This window comes from Dufourea novaeangliae, unplaced genomic scaffold (assembly GCF_001272555.1).
Source record: "Dufourea novaeangliae isolate 0120121106 unplaced genomic scaffold, ASM127255v1 scaffold139, whole genome shotgun sequence".
NCBI classification, from domain to species: Eukaryota; Metazoa; Arthropoda; class Insecta; order Hymenoptera; family Halictidae; genus Dufourea; species Dufourea novaeangliae.
The window spans coordinates 394,135-417,502 of NW_015374013.1; the positions used below are offsets into that span (position 1 = coordinate 394,135).

Consider the following 23,368-nt stretch of genomic DNA (forward strand, 5'->3'; position numbering starts at 1 on the left):
TCGATGTAAATACTAAACACAATAACACTTTTCTTATTCAAGAAATTTCATAAAAACAAAGCAACAGATTGAACAGAATGTATACATAGATCTTTCACTGCGAAACTGTCAAAGGAATTCGTTTAGTTTTGAAAACTAACACACTCCATGTAACGGTGAGTCAAAGCCGTTTCAGATTTGAAAAATACGAGTTCGTTGGTAAACAGCTTCGAATTATTGTTTGCTCGTACAAGGACAAAGAAAGTTCTTGTGACAAACACTGGAACAAAAGAAATATTTCAATTTGTATCTCCATTGCATTTGTTTCCGTATAGTACTTACGTGTATATGTGTCTGTGCAGAAATATGAATTTGAGAGAAGTTTTAGACGGATCCGTGATCGGGATTGAATCGCCGCCGTTCTCTTCAACGAGAGCAGGTATGCAAAGCGACAAAGAAACCGAACTCAAAATCCCAGGCGGAGGGTGTTTGTAAGGATGTACACGAGAGAAAGAAGAAAGGAAGTGAACGGAACCAGGCGGGCAGATGGGAAAACCCTCGGTGGAGAAAATCGACAATTTTCTAAGAAGCACAGGCTCGTAAACTCGTACAGTGGAAATGTTCCGAACAATAAGGACAAAGAAAATTTTCGGGTAGTACGGTGCACGGTATACCGGGTGGCAAGCTGCACTCCGATACGCGTATATAGTATATATATATATATATATATACCGTGCAAAGCCCTGCCGTCCGTATAAGCCCCGTAGGTATTATGAACTAGGTGCACAAGACTTTTGAAACCAGACAGGCATCGTGTATGCCATAAACACGAGTGGACGGACCCTCTCTCTCACGGACTGTAAATCCTCGTTCCGGACGGTATTAAAGGGAAGACGACGGTCCGTCAACCCCCAATACAACTAGAAGAAGACGCGTTCGCTAGGTGGTATACTTATGTCGAAAACGGGATTCAAACGCTGCGATGTTGCAATTCGAGGGGTGAGAAAAGAAGGAATCAATTGAAACGAATAAAGAAGGACCAACGGTAGAGGGAGAGGCGAATGTTCGAACAAAAATATAGAAGGAAAGGAAAAAATTGAAGGAGGAGCGAAATAAGGATGGGGCAGCACGGTGGAAATAAGGAGAACAGAGGAGACTGTATTGGGGCGTATCGTATACGTTCGACCAGTGTACATCTATATAGAGTATAGTACCGACGTAGAAATAAGGATATGTAAGCGCGCGTGCCCGCGCAACAGCGCAACCGACAGCAGATGCGCTCACAGCGCAGCTGTCCTCCTACAAGTGGTTCTCAATCAGTCCCTGTTTTCAGGGCATTTCCCTTGATCCCTCGGACCCCGCGTCAGTCACCGCTGGTTAAAATAACAATACCGAGGCAACGCTTTCTTACGCATCGACAAGTCGTGTTGATGGCTATTTCAAACAATACTGAAGTAAATTAATCGATCGGAAAAAGGATTATGTCGTATTTACCGCGTAAACAGTCTTGTTATCGATTATACGTTCGTTCATCGTGGCAAAAAAAAATACTTTAAGTGGTAGATGGTCTAATAGAAGACAACGTTTAAACAATCCTATTCTCATTTTTCGAGGTTATCCCTTAAAACGCTCTTCTCGCTGTTTCGATATAGCAAAGTTGCAGCACAATGACAGGAACACGTGTTGAACGCAAGGTTCAGCTGTTCCAGCTGAAAAACGCACGAATGTACTGACACAGCTTGTTGAACATTTGAAAAATCTACCACTTATCGGCGGACGCGAGCCCAAGCACGTGCTTAAGTATATAGACCTCGTATGAATCATGATTTAAGCGACACGTTAGGATTTAGGATTTCTTATAATTCAAAGTGATTGTTAGATTGGACATAAAAAGGAAATATTGTGCCATAAGCATGTGTTTTATCGACCTTTTCATGATCGATGATGATATCGAAACGTGTTTTACGGGTAACGTGAATTTCGTCGTAATATTTCTCGAACGAGTCTAGAAAGTGTCACTGGTTCGTTCTTAATAGCCTGACTATTGTAAAATTCAACAGACCCTTTTTTTTCTCTCATGGGATACTTACCTGACGAGAGGATACAGAAGGACGAGAAGAGCTGTACACGTCACGTACTTTACAGACCGACCAAAATTCAGGACAGCTGATACAATTTTGGCGGGCTTTGCCGGTGAATCTGCAGCACAAAGCGGTTACAGGGTAGGACGAAGAAAGCGCGAAGCGTAAGGAAAGGGGGGTCGCTCCAATGAAAAGGAGACGGAGACGCGCGTAGACAGAAGGAAAAAGGGGGAACAGAGAGGTGGCGAAGGAGGGGGAAAGGGACGAGGAGCAAGAGCGAGAGAAGAAATCCGGAGGAAGTGGAAGAATCGGAGGTAGAAGTTGCCGCAGAATGACAGAGAGAATGGAGAGGGACCGAAAAAGGATGAAAGAGAAAAAGGAAGGGCAGCCTCACTTGGTTGTTGCTGGTGTTCCTGCATCGTTGCTGTTAAATAAGAATAAGCCCCCACCATCGGACCTAAGGGGCACCTACATATATAGCTGGGGGCTTCATGTACTTGGGGCCCAAAAGGAATAAAGAGCCGGGACACCTGGTCACGGGCAGCAGTTTGTCGAGAACTCCCCACGCGGGACAACGGTGTCGCAGTCTTTACGGTACCCTGGCAAATTCGTCGGATATTCGTCATCCCCGAGATCCACGATCCAAACCGAACGGAACGACGATATTACGAGGCTCATCTTTCGTCGACAACGTATCTCTGTCGTCGTTGTTTTCATCGTAGTCAGAAAAGTACGCCGTGACAGTACCGTCGTACCAATAGTGTTTGTGCAGTGCACGAGAAATATTCGAATCCGCGTGGTTTCTCGTGATTTTGTGCCGTTTTCGTTAATACGACACTTATTAACGACAGCTACGACGGGACCAAATGACTAAACGTAATGAAACAAGACAGGACGAAGAGAGACAAAGATAGGAGACAGCCATGAGGCGCGGAATACTATACTGGCAACCGGCGAAAGACGTCATTCGCTGCGATTTGAGGGTTAGGGTGTGCTACACCGGTAAACGTGCTGCTTCGTCGAAACGTGAATCTACGGTATTGCATCCCAATTTTGTATACTACTTGAACAACGTAATAACGTAAAATCTGTGCACCTTTTTAAGACTGTGTTTCTAAACGACCGTGTCATAAAATAACGATATACTTTTTAAATATTGTAGATATCGAACCTTTGAATCGCATCTTCGTTGTAGATATCGAACCTTTGAATCGCATCTTCGTTGTAGATAACGAACCTTTGAATCGCTTCTTCGTTGTAGATATTCGTACCAAGCGGGTCACACTGTAAAATTACAAGGATTACAATATTTTTTCATATAATGCATTCAAAGCGTTCTTTTGTTCAATCATCGTTTCGTGTGAAATTATGCAATGCGTAAATTCAATTACACTGGTTCGTGCAGTGCTTGACGAATATGTACTAATAATCTCGTGTACCAAACCATATTAGCACACGACGGACGACATATCATAAATTGATCAATTGATGCTTCTATAAAATAGTATTAAAATGTTTAATACCGATAGTTTGCGATTCAGGACACATAAGTCTCGCTCTCTTTCTCTAATTCAGAAACTAGTCACAAAGGCCGAGTTAGAGAAAGATTCGATACGAAAATACGCAACTACGAGGCACACGCATTTTTATGATATGTATACGTTAGTTGAGAATAAAATACATTCGTTTAAAAATTCCCAAGTATTAGGGAATTCCCAAGTGATGCACGGATTTATTGATCAGTGTTTCTTTTTTGCAAGTAAACCTTGACTGGGCGAACAGAAGAAGTTCATCGTAGAAAGACTTGCATCGAAGATAGGCCGAGATTTGTGACAATGTTTCGTGATTATACAATTTGTCAATATTGCACTTATCCCGGCTCATCGGAATGCATTGTATTCCGTCGTTAAAAAATAAAGTAAACTAACCACGATCGAAGATACGGATAGATACGCTGAAGAAAACAAGCGGCGTCGTTGGACAGCCTGTTGAACACTTTCGAAAAATTTATCGAGGGTATCGGCAGGTTGGAACGTGGGCACTATTTGTTGTTAAATTAAATCAAATTGCACTCGTTCTGGCCTGCTGGATCCATGCGATCTATCATCTGCTGCGTCCCTGGTGTCGAATAAAAATATCGTTGCGCATATTAACTTAAAGAAATTTCTTTCCTTCCAGATTTGTTAAAATGTTATTTCGGTATGCGTGAACACATTCTTATGTGATAAAATAAAGATATCAGAAAAGATTGTATGTAATTACAGTTCACAGGTAAACTTTATGTAAAAATTGAAATGTATAAAAGAATGAGATTTGAAATAAACAGATGAAACTTAATACGTTGCTAATTTATCATTTTTACCTTCCTTCCTAAAATCACTTTATTGTAGTAATTTATCATTTCGTTTGGTAGGCTGCAAATCAATATATCATTCTCGACTGCAATGAGTTAAGTTGAAAAATTATAAAACAAAAATTTGTGTACGAAGTAGAAGAACGTATTGCTAAATGTGCTGTATCTGATCGATTCAAAATACAATTTTGTCGACGATCAATGATTTTCCAAAATAGACAATAAAAGAATACGAGATCTGAATAAAAAGTATAACCTTAAGAGTAACGATGTATATACTGAAGAAAGATCAAACTTCTTCTGATATTTTAGGGATTTGTAAATATATAAACTTTAAGAAAGAAAGGGAAAATAAGACTACTAAGTATTAAATATTCTCCTTTTACCCACGCGTAGTTTTTTTGCCGGACGCATGAAACGAGACTTACAATGTATGCGTGTACTACGAATAATCGTTCTACACTATTCAGTGTTCGATTGTTTTGCTATGTTAAAAAGTGACACGATAGATAGAACAAAGAAAAATTGGTCGAAGAGAAGCGTGGAAAAACTACACACGAGAGGTTACATTACGTTCGATCGAATAAGAAAACACAATAAAAGTAGTAGGGCTGGTTCTCCTGATGGAACATGAATCCTGTTTTTTCATTCATATTCTTCAGGTTGAAGACGTGTGGTACAACGTGGTGCAAGCATCCCCCTTTAAGAGTCCCACGGTTTGAAATAAAACACCTGGCTTCTTCCCAATGTGCGCACCATACAGTGTGTACCGTACCTACGTGTATATGTATGCACTCACAACTACACCAGAGAAGATTGCGCGAAGGAGCGCGCGCTCGCCCGTTTATGGGACCGTATTCTCACGGCAAGAGGGAACTACTCTTCACAGACTGGTTTTGGCTTCCTTATAAACTTTATTCAATTCTGTATAATATGCCAAAGGGTACATTTGACGTCTGTGTACGTTCACACATCTACATGCAGGTATATACATGTACTATTCATATGCTAAACAATAAAGACGCTGAAAGAATCTCTATCTTGTAGATAGGGCTGTGCAGCTGCCCGTATCCATGCGTCTCTGTGTACGAATTCGTTGTAAAAAAATTCTTTGATTATACAAACCATAAAAACTGAGACGTTGTATCGTTCAATAAGAGAATAAAATTGCTACTTTTAATACGAATTCTCCATACTTATTGCAACGTCCGTTTTACAATTAACAACGAACCATACTTTCTTTGTCTTTATGTTTCTATTACTTCAGATTTAAACGTAATACATTCATATTTGATGCAAGCAAATAATAACAAAAAAATAAATTGCAAACTATACATTTTCGGGTAGTGTTTGTCCTTATGTAGATTTATATATTTAATTGAATTCAAGTTAATTCAATTTGATTGTAAATGTTGTAACGATTGAATCGTTTTCGAGGAGTTCAATCGAAGTTCAAACTAGATAAATTACATTTTTCAAGTTCTGACGCAATCATTTGTTATACCAGTTACATAGTAGAAATTCAAATTTGTTTAAAATACAAATATTTTTGATTTCGTGTTTTTCCAGTTATTTCTACTTTGTGAACATTCTTTTCGTAGTATGCACGTATATAGAACATCCATCTGTATATAAATACATCATTTTTCGCAGCTCGTCGTTTCAAGAAATTGAAGACACTGAAAATAATGGTACACTCAATTTTATTTTCGAAACACCTCTCCTGGCATTTACCACTCTGTTCGCAGAGAAAAAAGCAAAGCCTGCAGGTAGACAACCGAACAGATGTACAAGTAGAAACGGACAAAAGCATTTAGGCTCACTATAGGTTCGATACTACGCCTCTTTCCTCCAATCCTCCGATTCAGCCTGCCCTTGTGCGAGGCAGGAAGATATCTAGAATAATACAAAGCAGTTTTATATGTCTAAACTTTTACTGAATCGGTTTTTATTAAATCTCAATGAAGTGTAATTAACTTTATTTTTGTAAATAATTCTTAAGAAACACACAAAATGAATCATTTGAAGTGTGTTTCGTACAGGTTAGTAATAAATATTTTTATTTGAATAACAACTTATCTTACTTAATCGGGCTTCTTTTTCATTATTTTTACAACAAAATATATTATGTAGAAACAAATATTTAACAGGTCTTCATGGTGCCGCTTAAGGAGACCGCAGTCGTCGTTGTCGGCGTTAAATTCTAAAATTCAAATACCACCTAGAATAGAACGAGGACCTACAGATATCTTACGTGTGAATATAAAAGAAAATCTTGTGTTGAATCCTCTACTAACCATATCTCATTTAACAAAATTAACTGTAATTTTTTTTTATGTATCAAAGGCTCTTGATCAAACAGTACCAAGAAATCCAATGAGTATGCCCTACAAGTACCAAGATGATCCCTTTTTACTTCCATCGAAAAGAAGTGAAGCTAATTTATATTCATTATCATATGAGTCTGGTAAAAAAATGGCAATGTGGATTCATAAAGAACATGAAAATTTGTTTCCAAGAACTCTTTCGGAACCAGAGATTAAGGTATACATTGTCCAATGTGATATATATTTTTAGCTTAAATCTAGTAATTGATTCTTTAGTTTTCATTTTATGATTTATAGTCATTTATGCCACCAGCAATATATACAGATAAGAGTCAAGTATCTGAAAAACTGTTATTGAAAACTATATCAGAAGTTAACATATCAGATGCAGTGCACATATACAAGTTGATGGAGGGTAATGTTTCTAACGAAGCTAAACAATCCCTTTTCGAATTATTGTGCTTTTACAATGGTGATACAGAAACATTGGAGAAGTCATCAAATGAACGATGGTTCTTTAGAGTGAAAAAAAGGAAGCAATGGCAGTAAGTTTTGAATACCGAATACATGCACCTTCATATCTCTAACAGTTTCATTTCTTAGGAAGGATCCATTGATTGAAGAATTATATGAGTTTTTAACAACCCAAGATTCAATAACAGCATCTAAAGCTCATAATACCCAGATATGCGGCTATGCAAAATGGTTGAGGGTACAGTGATGTTAATTTACTTCCTTGTGAAACACTTTCTCCAAAACAGTTACTAATTACAATTTTTTAGGGCCAAGATGCTTGGAAGTTGTATCTGAAGTGTGAAAAAGAAAAAGTTCCGTTAAATGTTAATACTTATAACTATATCATCTCACAAATTCCAGTAAATGCAGAAGCAAATGATTCAGTAATAGTAGATATCTTATATAATCTTCTTCAATCTATGAATCAGAGAGGGATTCTACCAAATGTTAGGACACTGAATGCTGCTCTTAAGGTAGCCTCTTCAGTGTCAACGCTTTCCACGGCTGAACAACTTGTAAAACATTTATTTATAGAATTCAAAAGACTAAACATAAAATTTTCTTTAGGCTCATTTTATTATGCTATTGTCGTATTCACCCGTAAAGGTAATAAACTTTTATACCTGTTAATCTTGACTTTATTTCCAATTTACAAAATTTTATATTTTTGTGTAGGTGACGACACTTACCCTTATTTCATGGATATCCTAGATGTAGTTTCAAGAGAAAACTTCACTATTCAAGATCCGATAGACAATAAATTTTTTGTAGAAGCTATGGAGACAGCTTCAAAGTATTACTCAAATAAGCAAGCTGGTGAAATAGTACACAATCTTCTATTAACTGGCGAAAATAACAAATTTTTATCTCATTCAGCAATTGTACGTCTTTCTTTTTTTAACGGTGCACTGAACCACCTAGCAAGCATACGACTATGTTATTTAATAATGTGTTTTCCATTACAGGAGAAGAATTATTATAATTCGTACCTTTCATTGATGTTATCAACAAATACGCTACAGCAATTTATGGAGTATTACCGAAACGTTGTTCCAGGTTTTTTCCTACCAGACTTTGTGCTAATGTACAAAATTTTCTGTTCCATGAGACCATATCCACCAGAAGTTCTAGAAGAATGTTTACCAAAATATTGGTTAGATGCAATGACATATGGACTAACAAAATGTGATGTGTGCTTGGTTGCAGTGGAATTAATGCAAAGTATTCCTTTACCGCCTGAATCACCATTAACAGCAGTATTTACAGATGCAGCTTTGAACACTTGGAGTTACATAACAGTTGAGTATTTATATGCCTGCTATATTGAAATAATACCATAAACGAGAAAAAAGTGATGTGAACGTAATAGAGAGCTTGCATTTTAGAACAACATACATTCACGGTCGTATAACCAGGAGCAGTTTTCTGCAGTTACAATGGGCCACATAACATTGCTCTTATTACGAGGTGGTCGTACAAAAGATGGTATATATTCGTAATTGTTCTCCTAATTTATTTAAATTTCGAGTGATAACTATACATTTAATTGTTTCCTATTTCAGCTTATTATTGAATACTGCGTGAATTTAAAATTACAACACGTCGCTGAAATGGTTAAATTACTGTATAATATGACAGAACTCAGTGACGCTGACCGCAATAAATTGACGACATTTATGGCAAACGAAGAGGTGGACACGTTAGACACAGTGAAATCAGAATAATTCTAATTTGATATAATAAAGAATTATTTATAATAGTTTATAATCGTTTATAGTTTGTTTATTCGTTTTTTTGTAATATGTATACAACGATAAGAGACTGTTGCGTTGATGTATTAAAAGTGACGAAAATTCGCGTGCGATTTCGGTTTAAATTCGTGTCGTATGTACAAGAATTTCAATTAATTTGTCATTCGAAGAATATAAGTTACACGCGTCATTGGTATAGATATTAGTGTCCTTGTCCCTCTGGCTAGGGTACGTACGATTAATAAATTAAGTCGTACAGCAGTGGGAGGTACTATCCTCTTGTCACTCAAATACTTATTTCCTGCATCGCGCAGCTCAACATCGCAACCACATTCGACCGATTTAAAGACTGGAATACCACGGGCACCTACCGATTCAAGAACGTTAAAACCGCACGGAAGAAAAGTCTTCGAGTGAAACTTGACAGAAGTATTTCTTTAACATATTCGTGAGAAATCGAAATCGACTGGCTTTACTTGTTTGACGGAGTGATGGACGAGAAAGGAGATTCGCGTCTTACGTTGGAAACTGTACGGGAATTGATAACGAAAGACGAATCGAATGTGAAGATTAACAGTTTAGAGGAAGAACCTGGCTCGGGACGAGGTGACAATTACACGTCGATGCTCTACCGTATACGTGCAAAAGGACAAAAACATAGTGAGACAACAGGTGAATGGATCAATTACGAACGCGCGATTATTTACAAAGTATTACCCCAATCGAGGGAACATCGAGAGGCATTTAAGAGCGAACTACTATTTCGAAACGAGGTTGCATTTTACACGTATGCGTGGCCCACGTTGAATAAGTTGCAAACAACCGATGGAAATGTATTTAACGGAGTCGCCAAAATATACGCAGCGCGGATTGATCTTATCGCCATGGAGGATTTACGAGAAAGAGGCTTTAAAATGGCTGATAGGAGAAAGGGACTTGAGATTGATCATTTGAAACGAGCTTTGAAAGCTTTGGCTGGTTTTCACGCGCTCAGTTTAACGCTACGAGAAACAAGGCAAGTCGAATATAGTAATTTTCTTTTCTTTCTCTCTCATCTCTTTCTGCGTGCATACCGTTGCATACATTAATAACATTGTAATACACTTTCTACACGTATACATGATGCATATTTCGAAGGCCGGAAGAGTTTGCAAGATTAACGGACCCAGACGGAAATCACGGAATACGGGAGGTACTTTTTCGCACGGAAAACGAAGATTGGTACCGGCAGTATTATCAAGAAGCTGCGAAGAGCGCTATTGAAATGGTGTCCGAAGGCCTCTCTACTCATATGGAACCCAAACGGACGGAAATAATGGGAAAATTGCGAGCATTCCTCGAGGACGATGTATTTTTTCGTACCATGAGCGAAGTCGCTGCCGTACGAGGACCCCTCACAGTGATTTGTCATGGTGATTGTTGGACCAATAATATTCTCTTCAAGTATAAAATGCATATAACAATTTATAAAACTTGTACATATCAGGTAGGTTTTTTTTTTTTCTTATAATGTCTCGTAGCCCCTTCAGCTAGGAATTTAGCGAGAATATTGAATTATGAGATCAGTTTCCTTTTAGTACAATTTTATTATATAAATTTGTAAGATTCTTATATTACGGTTCTCGTGTTTTCTTCTCACTGATTTCATCAGGAAAGGACTACTTTAGAGTGGTGAAGAGAGAATTCTTGTAATATACGTAGTCACTTCATAAAAACATCGCCTTATTACGTAAATAAATTATATTCTACTATTCGTTACAGAAGTAGTCGCGGAAGTTTTGCAAATTTTTGTTGCATCCCGTGAACGTAACTTCCTTGATACAGAGACGAACACACATTGCAATAATATTAATCTTGTTTTGTTGTTTCGGAAAGCAAAGATTGCGTCAAGTAAATGATATTGAAGAAAAGTATTACCGATTAATCGGTCGGTTAGAATTTACCCAGAATTGAATTTCGATATTTAATATCATGACGTTCCAGGACGTGTGTCTGGTTGATTTTCAACTAACCCGAGTCGGTTCGCTCGCTCTTGACCTCGTGAACTTTCTATACTGCTGTACGAGCGGAGAAATTAGACGGACACACATGACACAGCTTCTTCAACATTATCATTTCCATCTGATGTCTTCGTTACACAGACTTAATCCAGAACAGCCAGCGAAAGATCCGTCAGTTATGTGGGAACTGTAAGTAATACACCGTAATTTTTTGTTCGTGATCGAAGAACAGTCGAAGCATCAATACCTAGTCGTTTAATCTTTTGTGGTTAACGTGCAGATTAAACGAGGAAATGCGACGATGCGGACGTTTCGGAATAGGTCTCGCATTGGACATCTTACCGATCAGCACGTGCGAAAGCGAGGAAGCACCAGATATGTATGAGAAACCAGAAACAGGCAAAGAGAAGCAAAAAACTCGAGCACCACCGCGTGGAGGAGCAGAATGTGCGCGACTCATGACTGACTTAGTTTTGGAACTCGTACAGAATCACGCTTTATAATTCAGGCTTGAACGAATCTTTGCGACTAAACAGAATATATGTTTTTCTTACGATTCAAAATGAAATAAAGCAATGATAATATGACATAACGTTATGCGTAGGAATTTAAAAGAATCGTGAATTTCATTAAACATTGTTTGTTGTATACGTGCGCGCGTGGCTATCCTTTCTATGCATATGGTCTCTGAAGTGTATAAACAACAGCCAGGAAAGATGATACGTCAACATCAATAACTCCCAGAAATATTTTCATCCGAATTCTCACCGGACTGCGTTTAGTAATCGTGTCGTAAATTTTGGAATTTATTTCAAGCCCGAACCGTTAAATGCGGATTCATACGAAGATCACTACTGTGTATCGCAGAAATAATATATATTCAGTATTAAAAATTTAATTTGTATTTTCTTCATTTCAAGTTCGTGTCTTCTCTCTTCGTTACGACAACACGTCGCGCTACCACAATCGATAGCTACAATTTAAAAAGTAACTTACAAAACGAGTTACGCCTGTTGCGGAGGCGTATGGGCCGGTGGTTGCTGTACCGATGCTTGAGGACTCGGTGGTTGTTGTTGCTGCTGTTGTTGCGCGGCTGGTTGCCAAGGTGGATGTTGATTCTGTTGTTGTTGCTGTTGTTGTTCTTGAGCTAAACGTTGATGCGCCTGTTGCCTTGCTCTGAATTCGGCGGCTTTCAATTGTTCCAAGTGGAACTGTTGCCTTTCTGTGATCAGTTGCTGCCTTTGGTACTCGAGACCCTCGCGTTCTCGTTCCATTGTCGTTTCCAATTCCTCGAAATGACGCAATTTAATTTCCAATTTTTTCATTTGCGTTTCAACGAGCAACGCCACCAACGATTTGATTTTACGTTCTTCGACAGCTGCCAAGTGTTTCGCTTTGACAGCCGCTGCCGCCAATGCAGCCGCGGCTGCGGACTGCAGTTGTGCGTCCCTTACCACCTTGTCTTTCTTCTCTTTAGCTTCCATAGCTTCAACATCTACCGGCGCTTTCACCTCTTCTTCTGTTTCTTTCATTTCGTCCTCTTTTTTCCCAATATCTAATTGAGTTTGTTCAACTTCGGATTCCTTCGGTTTTTCTGGCTCCTCCTTCTTTGTTTCTATAGGTGTCGATGTTGCTGAATGCGGCGATGTAGCCGCGGTTGCTGGAACGCTTCCAGTGGTCGAAGGTGTTGCTGTATCGTCCGGAGGTTCGGGTGGACCTGTACCAGCTATACCCGATTGCGCCAAGCCTGCGGCTGGATCGAACTTGCCATCCGAATTCGCGCTAGCTTGAACGTTTCTTAAATGTTGATCCAGTAAAGCGACTGGTACTTGATCCTTGATTGCTGCAAATTCTTCCATAGCAGCTTTTGCAGCACTTGCTGCCACCCTAGGATCAACAACGGAAGCCAAAAACGCAACTGTGCTCATAACTGGATTGCCTGCTTTCGAGAAAGGCACCGGTTGATAAGCCAACGGACCCAAGCCTTCTGGTCCCCCTTCTTCCAAATACGGATCTTCTATTGGGAGCCGCAAGAAATGCAAAATACATTCATCTTGGGTCCTCGAACCGACATGTTCGCAAACTTTATTCCAATCATCCTTGTGTAATTCTAATCCTTCTAATAACAACAACGTTTCTTGTTCCGTCCAGTCGCGAGTAGCCCCAGCAGCTTGTTTGTTCTTCAAAACTGCTGGTTTCCTCGAATACTGATCTATTTTCAAACCGAAATTGGCCATCGCACCGGTTGAAGCTTTCTCTTCCGGCCCTACTCCGCTCGACTTCTTTTCTAAATCTAGCAAAGTCTTTGCAGCCGATGGCTGCGGTGTTTTCGGAGGATTTGGATTCACCGGTGCCAAACCCGACGGTGTATCGGACAATACGTGAAAATGCGACGTAGGTGGAGGTCCCATAGGTGTTGGCCTTGATTCCGCGTCTACTTGATAATTGATAAGTCCCCACTGTTCTAAAAATGCGTGTACGCGCATAATCGCGCAAACATCGCCTGCCAAGTTACGTCTACAAGCCGTCGAAGTGATATATTCGGTGGGATTTAATCTGTATGTATCGATCATAAAATTCCTGTACGCTAAATAGATTTCTGGCGTTTTAGATTTGTTTTTACCGTTAAAGAACTCGGACAACGCTCTCTTTTCGATAGTATGAATCGAATTGTAATCAAACCAAGCTGAGTAACTGGGAACAACGATATGATGAGTTTGTTCCGTGACATTATCTTCTGGTTCATCGCCTTTGCTCCCGTCTCCTCTTTCTTTGCTGGTATCTCGTTCTTCTCTGTCTTGTGTACTTTGAGAACTTCCCTTGTCGCCTTCTACCGGTTCATCTAAATCTGCCATATTACCGGATTTCAGAGGTTGAAGTTCGTTGTCCTGTTTCTTACTTCCTGTTGTCGTTAAAGAGGCACCACTCGTCGGAGCACTACCTTGTCCCGTTATCGGTGGATTCGTAGGCGTAGCAACTACTTCCACGATCCGAGGTTCTGCCGGAGGATCTTCCATTCCTTGCGTGAGATCATCTTCCTCTTCTCCGCCACCACGAGACTTCTTCGGAGTTGCGAGCGTCGAGGTTGACGAAGCACTTTGAACACCCGACGGTGCTCTGGCGCTTTTGCGTTTTCCTGGTTTCGGAGGTGGACTAGGAGATCGTTTCCGTTTTGGTTTCTTCGCTGGTGGCGGATGCGACGGTTGAGCCATTAAATCTTCCACCGAAAGCCTGTACTTGTGTATCTTCTTTTGACCATTTTCATCTATTTCATAGTCTTCTTCGTTCATCCACTCGTTATACTGATCCAAATCTAACGCCCACGTTGCAGATACTTTGTATATCGATTTCGTATTAGCGTTTACACCTGTTCCTTCTGGAAAATCCCAGGGAAGGTCGAATGTAGTCCAAGAATCGTAACTATCTGGGAAATAATACCAATGAAGAAGAACGGATCTTTCGCGTCGCATACAGGGCCGCGCGTATTCTTCCTCCATAGGATCTACGGGAGGATAAATTATGTGAGTAGCGTCCGCTTCATTTTCCGCGATAGTACCCTGATGTCGGCGAATAGCTTCTTTTACTTTTGCAGCTGTCGACTTATCCACGTCTGCTTTTACATATATGCTTGGTATGGTCAAACATCTATTCTGAACTAAAGCTCGTTCTGCTGCCATTAACATTTCTACTGTGCGATCCATTCGAGATCCTGCCTAAAAGAACAATCATTTACAAATTGTGTTAGAATTATCTCATAAAATTCTGAATATTCACCTTTCCAACAGGAAAATCAAACCTACGCCATCCTTGCTCTTGTTTAAAACGATATGCCGTTGCAAGAATATGGCATAAACCACCCCCTGATTTAAAATCTAAGAAACATTTCATCTAAAAATATTATAGATTATTTTTCGCTTTTACAGTGATACAGTTGTAAAATAATGTTTAGTTATGTTCAAAGAGAAATACGTACAGGAAGCCTGGTCATTGGTGGTTTTGAAATATTTTTTCCTAAATTATCTTCTTGAAATTGCAACAATTGTACAATCAGTGTGGCTAAACTTTTATTAGTAGGAGGATCTGTTTGTACATACTGTAAAACATAAAACAAAAATAATATTAAGAGAACAACAAATATTGTAAGCTTATTTACAAATAGTCTGAAAAAGCTGAAATTGTATTTCACATACGCATTATCTCTAAACTTTGAAATATATTTATATATATAATATATGTGTCTCCACTATGCCCGAATATATACGTATACCTATTTGAATGTATACACAAAAAGAATATATTAAAAGTATATTATGTTAAACATCTAACGCATTTGATGGTACTGTAAAAAATGTAGCAAACCTAAAGCTGACAATGTATATCATTTAAATAATAATTCAGTTAGAGTTTAAATGTGTATAGAAATCCACAGAACAGGCAGAAAGACATATATATAAATTACTACATCTATGTATTCTGAAAATTTATCTGACATTTGTATTGATTCGAAAATCAATTTACATTCATAATAAAAATGTGACACAATATTGGTGTTATGAAGAACACAAGTGAATGAAATAAGTATGAAAAGACCTCGATGGAATATCTAAATCGTCGTGCAATTGTTCTTTGAGGTTTGACGCCGGGTCATTGAACATACCTTTTTGCAATTTTTTAACAGCCACTGTTTCACTCCATCAAGTTGTGTGAGAATTTCTTGGGACTCAAAGAATTTTGCATTGGGACCTCCGTCCTTTTTTGGTCCTAATGCGAGCATCTTTTACGAAATATTGACTTTAAAAATTGTCAGATACGATACAAGAAAGAACGCCGCGTTTATTGCAAACATGACACGCCTCTGAAGTTGGTCGGTACTACAGCATTTCTATGAACATACTTTTCAGTACAACTGTAGAAATTTCCGATGAACAATTTCCGAAATTTTTGTTCGTTCACTAAGGGGCATTCACGATAAAAAAAGAGCAAAGAAATATTTACTACTATGGTACGCCCTTACGTATAACCTTCATTAAAAATATTTGTTCATAGAACTCAATACCAGATAGTGATTCCGACGATTGGTAAACATGATCTCACGCGGTTTTTAATATGGTGGATCAATGATTTCTAGACAATTCTAGGGAACATACGTTGGTATTATCTGGTATTATTTTACTTATATGCATACATTAATTGTAACCTGAAATAATCGAACTTACTATACATATATCGCGGTAATAAATTTAAATTAAGTATGTACATAATTTTACTAATATAAAATAATATTCTGATGTATATCATTTAAATGCAACATGATATTTGCATGTTCCGATCACAGATGTTTATATATTTTCAGGTACAATAAGTATGTCTGATGAGGATGATGTTGATATAAACAAAGAGTTTGAAAATTTGCTGTTCGCTGAAGAAAATGCTCAGAACTTAGGTCACAAAGAAGGTTATGAGTTTGGCAAACAGCAGCTAATAAAGGGATTTCATCTTGGGTACCATAGGGCCAGTTTAATAGGTGCACAATTAGGATATTACTGTGGTGTCTTAGAACAATATTTGAACGCAAACAAGTTTAATTCAGAGAAAGGTGTTACTATTGCAAAAGAACTTCTTCAAAATATTTATAATTTTCCAAAACATAACGAGGAAAATGTAGACATATTGGGAACTGTAGATAGCATTAAATTTAAGTATGCTAAGTTTTGTTCATTAACTAAAACTTGTTCATCATATCCAGAAGCAGATAAATTTGATTTTTAATCAACAGAACTATTACCCTTATAAAACTCTAAAGCAAGACACTAATACTGTTGACTAAATGTCGAAGTAACTGTCATCTTTGACAAATATAAACATTATCATTATGTATGATGAACAGTTTAAAGAAATTTTGTGTTTCACAAATACTTATTCTGGACTAATAAATTGTCATGTAGTGGATTTCATTACCCAGAACTTATGGGAGACATGTTTGCCAGATGCATTACGATTTGAATTAGAAAGAAGTAAAATGGACTGTGTCCATTGGGCAGAAGATGACAACCATCCTGTACTTACTGAATTCATAAACTTGACAAAGTCACTTTCTTTACAATCATGTTCCATAGAAATAAATTCAATGGACCTTAAAAATACATTACCAATCATCTACAATGTAAATAAATGTAAATATAGAAGTATAAAAATGGAATTTATGAATATTAAGAAATCACATGAGGTTGAATGCCTTGGAAACATTGTTGGAACAGCAGCATCATCAACAAACAGTCTAGTAATAGATGCTGGTGCGGGTAAAGCATACCTCTCAATGTTTTTAGCTGAAAATCATAAAGTTCCTGTTCTTGCAATAGATTCTTCACAAACATGTTGCAAGGGAGCAATTGGTAGACAAATCAAGTTAAGAAAGAGAACAAAGCATTCTCAAAGTTTGGTACTAACAATACGCTGCTATATATCCACTGTATTTTTCCATTTGACTGTAAAATATAAGCATAATCTACTTTATTTTAGGTACAATACATAGTCGACGAAATAAATGAAAGCACAGACTATATAAAAATGATAAATGAACATTTTCGTGAATGGAAATTAGATAAAAATCTCATATTAACTGGTTTACATACTTGTGGTTCTCTTACCCATTCCATTATTAAAACATTCTTAGTCACAAAAGACATTCATCTTCTGTGCATTGTTCCTTGTTGTTACCATTTAACGAACGAAACGTTTAATAAGAAAATTAATTTTTCTAAAAATGCTAGAATGCTCGCTCAACAATCTATCGAAAGAAGCGCAGAAAACAAATCTATGTCATCATCATTGTTCTACAGAGCTGTCTTACAAGTGATACTTTATTCTATGGGTATAATTTCTTTTCTGATTTTATTGATATAATTCTGGCGTTTGATAAAATATTTACTGTTTCGTTCATCAGGTATTTATAATGCCAGAGTAGGTCGCGGAGGACCTTTACACGATTTTCCCAGTTATGCCCGATGGGCATTATTAAGAATTGGAGTAGAATTAGAAAAGGTACAACAGCAATGATGTTACGAATATACCGATATAACGATTCAGTATTAAATAAACAAAATTTTTAATTGCTTCAGATACCATCTGAGGAGCAGCTAGAAAGTACCTATCAGTTGCATGTACATTTATCTAAAAGATTTTATATGTTTCAAATGTTACGGATACACACGGGACTTGTGTTGGAAGCGGCTATTATGTTGGATAGAATAATATTTTTACAAAAAAGTAATCTGTGCTCCAAACTTGCGATATTGCGTTTATTTGATCCTGTCTTGTCACCACGACATTATGGTATTGTTGTAATAAAATAACAGAACAGAATACATAAAAATATACAATGACACAAAGAATGAATTCTTTCATACACAGTATGATTGTTTGAATGTTCCTTTAAATTAATAGTTAAATAGCTTAACAAATATGGAATTGTTGTGATACACAATATACTTTACATGAATGCAATGGAATCATGTGTCATCGATTTCAATGGATTGGAGATAGTCCTTAACAGATGAATATCCTTCCTCTTGTGCTACAGGAGCTAAAATTCCTGTTGGACGTAGACCACTTCTAGTTCTACATATACTGCAATTACACAGACCACGACAAGGTGGACAAGCCCAATTCTGTAAATATTTATTGGTAAGATAATTATAAAGATAGAAGGTACATAAAGAAAAGTATAACATCAACACTTAAATGGCCAGTTAGGTATTAATACCCATGAACAAGAAACAATATGCTCTGCAAACAGCTGTTTAAGTGTTGATACAAATGAAATGCATACAGGATCTTTCAAAGCTTCGACTGCACTTTCACCATATCTTCCTTTCAAGCAAGGTCCACAGAATTGTCCTCTGATTCCAATACATTCTCCTGACCGGCATACCGTTTTTGTATCTAATGTTTTTTGTCTACATTGGTGACAGGAAGTTCCCTTAATTTTACAATAGTCCTTGGTAGAACTTTTCCTTGCTATATTGTTCAACATTGCTTCAGTAATTTCATCAACAGATGGTATGGTCTCTGGGTTGTAAGCAGATTTAGATATTTTAAAAACTCTTCTGTTTGTTACATGGTTATAAGAATCGTTGTTGTCGTCATCGTCATTGTCATAATCATAATCATCATCATCATCATCATGATCACGATCCTGATTATTTTCGTATTCTTCTTCATCCACGTCGCAAACTCCCATTTTCATTAGATCAATCGAACGTTGAAATGGTTTTGCCCAAGGAAATAAAACGTGCAATTTACGTTTATTACTTTTAGGCTCGTCTGAATCACCTTTGATTCCATTTTTCGTTCTACTTCTTGTGTTATATTTCTTACGAAATTCCAGATTTACACGGTTAAATTTAATATTACCGTCGTCAACGGCACCAGAATTAGTTCTACGTCTCTTTCGCGGTTGTTCATTCTCAATGTTTTCCGTGTCTTCCTTCGATTTTAATTTTTTTATTTCTGTCGTCTGAGTCTTTATATCTTTAAAAAATTCTGCGAACTATAACGTTTAAAGTCAAATAAATGCTAAATACAGGTTAGAAATTTGAATCGCAAACAGAAATACTTACGACAGCGTTTCTTTCGGCTATATTTTGTTTACGAAGACTGTCATAGTCATCGTTATTATCCATGTTTAAAACTGTTCAACGATCAAAATTTACAAACAGAAATAATAAAACTTGTATCCTGCAAACTACGCTCCAGCCCAACGGTATTATTATCATGCGACTACTACTGCATAGGTATACGTGTGTGATGCGTGCATCATGGCGAATCGAGGAGAAAATTTGGCGGGTAAAACCAGCACAATCGTGTACAGCGGAGGTATGTGTTAAAAGCTTTAAAAAATTCGTCAGGTGTTGCGTATTTATGATAAAAATGTGATCAGTGGATTAAGTTACTAGATCCTTGTAGAACTCACGTTTATCGAGCTTTGAAAAACGTTCACTCGAGCATCGTTACAAAGAAAAACTCACATTCGTATTTACGACATCGCGTCGTAGTAAGAGATTACATTTTGACTGTTTGTCAGCATACCTACTATACGCTGATTTTAGTCGACTGAATTATTCTTTTTAACATTATATCTTATTCGGTGTCGTTTGAACAGATAGGAAATGTGATGTATCTCGTACTTTGAACCGATACAATGTGGTTTCGTACTTACAGATAAGATAGAAGCCTTACTGTTCCTGATTTTATCGATAAGACTGGCTTGAGCGACTGAAATCTCCGGTAAGTATATGCACCGTTGATACAGTATACGTAAGTTACTTCCAATGAATTTTCTCAGTGATTCACAGTAGGTACGCATCAGGGATGAAGTTGAACTTCGTGCTTGCTGTTCGTCGGAAATGAGTATATGTAGCACAGTCACAGGATTCCAGGGGTGTTCGGATAATCGGCGAGAGGAGATTGGCTTATCGCGGTTTACATTCAAATGCACACAATCAAGATTTTGGTTCGGAGTAGTTGGGTCTATTTCGATTCCGATATCATCCATCTTATCTTCGATACGAAGAGAACGTGAGACGCAACTGTACACTTCGAAGAGGAATAAGGAAAGCGGGGTACGCGACAAAACTAGAGACGCGAACAGACACGTACTCAGTACTCGGTACTCCGTATTCCGTATTCTTTCGAATCCGCCAGTCATTGTACCGGAAGCTGTGGAATCGCGACGAACGAGACAACTTGATCAAGGAAGAAAGAACGACATTTAAACAGTCGTTCCGAATCATCGACACCTGTTTGCCGCAAATACGATCGATCATTGGCTGCCGATCCACAGAGGTAAGAGACCTGCGATATATGTAACTAAAAAAAAATCCGGGTGAGGCGAGGGCGGTGTCGTTAGCACGTTGTTTTGCTGCAGCGATAACGTTGCAATCGCGATTATTTTTTCCACGGTAAACGTTAATGCTCTCGCTGATAACTAACATTGTATGTTCCTTTCTCTTATTTGTAAAAGAAACGACCCATACCTTTCGAGACGAACGAATCTTGCGATGAATATTAAATGACGATTTAAACGATCCCCTAACGATATTTGTAGCGTAATGGTATAGAGCTACTTTTTATTTCAGTTTCATAGATCGATACGAGGTTCGAGGTAATTGCTGATTAAGTGGCAACAGACGAAATATTTGTCACCGATAATGGAATCTATGGCTAGAAACATGCTTCGAAAAGTTGGCGGAATTTCCAGAGGGAAATTGTTGAATTCATTGCGACAGGTGATACCAGCATTAATCCAATGGATTCTTATTTACATCTCAGTGGTGGGAGCGATTTGACTGTTATGCGAATTCGGAACTAAATTTTAGGGCGAGCAGAACGGTCGAACGATCACGTCACAGGAGGTTTTCGAACGAGAATCCAAGTACGGTGCTCACAATTACCATCCCCTTCCAGTCGCGCTGTGCAAAGCCGAAGGAGTGTTTATGTGGGACACTGAGGGCAAACGGTACTTTGATTTTTTGAGTGCTTACTCCGCCGTTAATCAAGGCCATTGCCATCCGAGAATTTATAAGGCGTTGATCGATCAAGCGAAAGTCTTGACGCTAACATCGCGAGCCTTCTATTCCGATGTGTTAGGTGAATTCGAGGAGTACGTTACTAAACTGTTTGGGTACGTAAATTAATACTTAATTCGTTTAATCACCGTCAATTCGATGCCGAAGAAGCAATCGATAGTTCTGTGAATTTTTCGTTAGGTACGACAAATGGCTGCCGATGAACACCGGCGTGGAAGGAGGTGAAACTGCGTGCAAATTGGCGCGTAAATGGGGCTACACCAGTAAGGGAATACCGCAGTATCAAGCGAAAATCGTTTTCGCGGAAGGTAATTTTTGGGGGAGGACGATGAGCGCCGTGTCATCGAGCACGGATCCGAGCAGTTACAGCGGCTTTGGCCCGTTCATGCCTGGATTCGAGGTGATCCCGTACGACAATCTTCCCGCGCTGGAACAAGCACTGGCTGATCCCCACGTTTGCGCCTTCATGGTGGAACCCATACAGGGAGAGGCAGGCGTTGTGGTACCAAAGGTATCGTAATCTCATCTATAGGTACATCCACGTGCAAACTTGGCTTCCACCAGGGGAAAAAGTGACGTAGGAGAAGAGCCTCCTGCCACTTGGTAAATTTAATTCAAGTACTGAAATAAATGTGTAAAATGCATGTCAGTTTGGCATAAATTTCAGAAACTTCCGAAACCAAATGGTAAAAGGCCCTTTCCCTAAGTGTAATCGAATATCTCATTGATCTTGGTCGTTCGGTTTAAGGACGGATATCTGAAAGGCGTTCGAGAGCTCTGCACGAAACATAATGTTCTATGGATCGCGGACGAGGTGCAAACTGGACTGGCTAGAACGGGAAAACGATTGGCTGTCGATCACGAAAATGTAAAGCCAGATATTTTAGTCCTCGGGAAAGCACTATCCGGTGGTTTCTATCCAGTTTCCGGCGTATTGGCCAACGATCCAGTAATGTTGGCCATAAAACCCGGCGAACACGGGTCGACATACGGCGGTAATCCTCTAGGATGTCGAATCGCGTTGGAAGCGCTACGCGTGCTCGAGGAAGAGAAGTTGGCGGAGAACGCGGAGAAACTCGGTCGTATATTCAGGTCCGAGTTGAGCAAGCTTCCCAATGACATTGTAACGTTGGTCAGAGGAAAGGGACTTCTTAATGCAATCGTTATTAACGAGAAGTTCGATGCTATGGATATCTGTATGAAACTGAAAGACGCGGGCTTGCTCGCGAAACCAACGCACGGACACATCATCAGATTGGCACCGCCTTTGGTTCTCACCGAATCACAGCTACGGGAATCCGTAGACATTATTTCCAAAGTTATTATTCAGTACGCTAAATAATCGATTCAGTACCGTTTCCCGTTGCTTCGTATGTCTTCCCCTTTACGAATGATTCTGTAAATAAAAACTTACATTTTCTAGCAAATCTAAGTGTGTTACTCCATTGAAATTTCCTTGGGAATAGGGTCAACGAGAAAACACAGCTGAAATACATGTCGACGGGACGTTGTTCCGTTATCTTCCGAACACTGGTGACCAAGAAAAATTAGCCGACCGGTTGCACGTTGGTTATTAATAGCTTAATGCGATACGCTCGTATTCTATATACGTTGATCGATGTTCGTGTTTTTCCAGCATTCACTAAACATCCGACATTGTGACTGAAATATGATATCGCGTGATATTGCGTTTGAAAAGGCTTGTACGAATTCCGACATGCGCAATCGAGAATCAATCGGCTGGCGACGACGACACACGTTCGACGCGTCGAGGT

At 38.6% G+C, this 23,368-nt stretch overlaps 7 protein-coding genes across 8 annotated transcripts; 5 read left to right on the forward strand and 2 right to left on the reverse strand.

Annotated features, from left to right (window-relative positions):
- Positions 1–6,268: 6,268 nt before the first annotated feature.
- On the forward strand, positions 6,269–8,829 carry LOC107188624 (protein PTCD3 homolog, mitochondrial). Its single transcript, XM_015576942.1, has 10 exons — positions 6,269–6,455; positions 6,564–6,669; positions 6,760–6,957; positions 7,038–7,285; positions 7,344–7,452; positions 7,523–7,862; positions 7,932–8,137; positions 8,222–8,554; positions 8,642–8,741; positions 8,819–8,829. Exons 1-10 carry the CDS (start codon positions 6,427–6,429, stop codon positions 8,827–8,829), a joined length of 1,680 nt encoding a protein of 559 aa, XP_015432428.1. The 5' UTR covers positions 6,269–6,426.
- A 244-nt stretch (positions 8,830–9,073) lies between these two features.
- LOC107188693 lies at positions 9,074–11,818 on the forward strand. Its single transcript, XM_015577028.1, has 5 exons — positions 9,074–10,022; positions 10,145–10,450; positions 10,832–10,849; positions 10,984–11,196; positions 11,288–11,818. Exons 1-5 carry the CDS (start codon positions 9,499–9,501, stop codon positions 11,508–11,510), a joined length of 1,284 nt encoding a protein of 427 aa, XP_015432514.1. The 5' UTR covers positions 9,074–9,498; the 3' UTR covers positions 11,511–11,818.
- On the reverse strand, positions 11,132–16,040 carry LOC107188692 (SWI/SNF complex subunit SMARCC2). Of its 2 annotated transcripts, XM_015577027.1 has the most exons (5): positions 15,665–16,040; positions 14,981–15,100; positions 14,782–14,895; positions 12,004–14,720; positions 11,132–11,194 (listed from the first exon to the last, which is right to left on the reverse strand). In XM_015577027.1, the coding sequence occupies exons 1-4, from the start codon at positions 15,779–15,781 to the stop codon at positions 12,012–12,014; spliced, it is 3,060 nt and encodes a 1,019-aa protein (XP_015432513.1). In that variant the 5' UTR covers positions 15,782–16,040; the 3' UTR covers positions 11,132–11,194; positions 12,004–12,011. The 2 variants fall into 2 exon arrangements, with proteins under 2 accessions (XP_015432513.1, XP_015432512.1); XM_015577026.1 differs by lacking the exon at positions 11,132–11,194 and having other exon boundaries at positions 11,888–14,720.
- A 151-nt stretch (positions 16,041–16,191) lies between these two features.
- LOC107188683 (protein ORAOV1 homolog) lies at positions 16,192–16,810 on the forward strand. The gene is made up of 2 exons (XM_015577013.1): positions 16,192–16,256; positions 16,361–16,810. Exon 2 carries the CDS (start codon positions 16,372–16,374, stop codon positions 16,774–16,776), a length of 405 nt encoding a protein of 134 aa, XP_015432499.1. The 5' UTR covers positions 16,192–16,256; positions 16,361–16,371; the 3' UTR covers positions 16,777–16,810.
- A 66-nt stretch (positions 16,811–16,876) lies between these two features.
- Positions 16,877–18,375, forward strand: LOC107188665 (methyltransferase-like protein 25). Its single transcript, XM_015576995.1, has 4 exons — positions 16,877–17,446; positions 17,527–17,878; positions 17,951–18,048; positions 18,126–18,375. The coding sequence occupies exons 1-4, from the start codon at positions 16,880–16,882 to the stop codon at positions 18,357–18,359; spliced, it is 1,251 nt and encodes a 416-aa protein (XP_015432481.1). The 5' UTR covers positions 16,877–16,879; the 3' UTR covers positions 18,360–18,375.
- A 136-nt stretch (positions 18,376–18,511) lies between these two features.
- Positions 18,512–19,790, reverse strand: LOC107188666 (cell division cycle-associated protein 7-like). The gene is made up of 3 exons (XM_015576996.1): positions 19,626–19,790; positions 18,836–19,555; positions 18,512–18,674 (listed from the first exon to the last, which is right to left on the reverse strand). The coding sequence occupies exons 1-3, from the start codon at positions 19,686–19,688 to the stop codon at positions 18,516–18,518; spliced, it is 942 nt and encodes a 313-aa protein (XP_015432482.1). The 5' UTR covers positions 19,689–19,790; the 3' UTR covers positions 18,512–18,515.
- A 1,476-nt stretch (positions 19,791–21,266) lies between these two features.
- On the forward strand, positions 21,267–22,935 carry LOC107188625 (ornithine aminotransferase, mitochondrial-like; the record flags this gene model as incomplete). The annotated part of the gene is made up of 4 exons (XM_015576944.1): positions 21,267–21,317; positions 21,396–21,688; positions 21,774–22,104; positions 22,342–22,935. Coding segments are annotated over 4 exons (1,269 nt in total), but the record flags the coding sequence as incomplete, so codon positions are not given.
- Between the last annotated feature and the right edge of the window lie 433 nt (positions 22,936–23,368).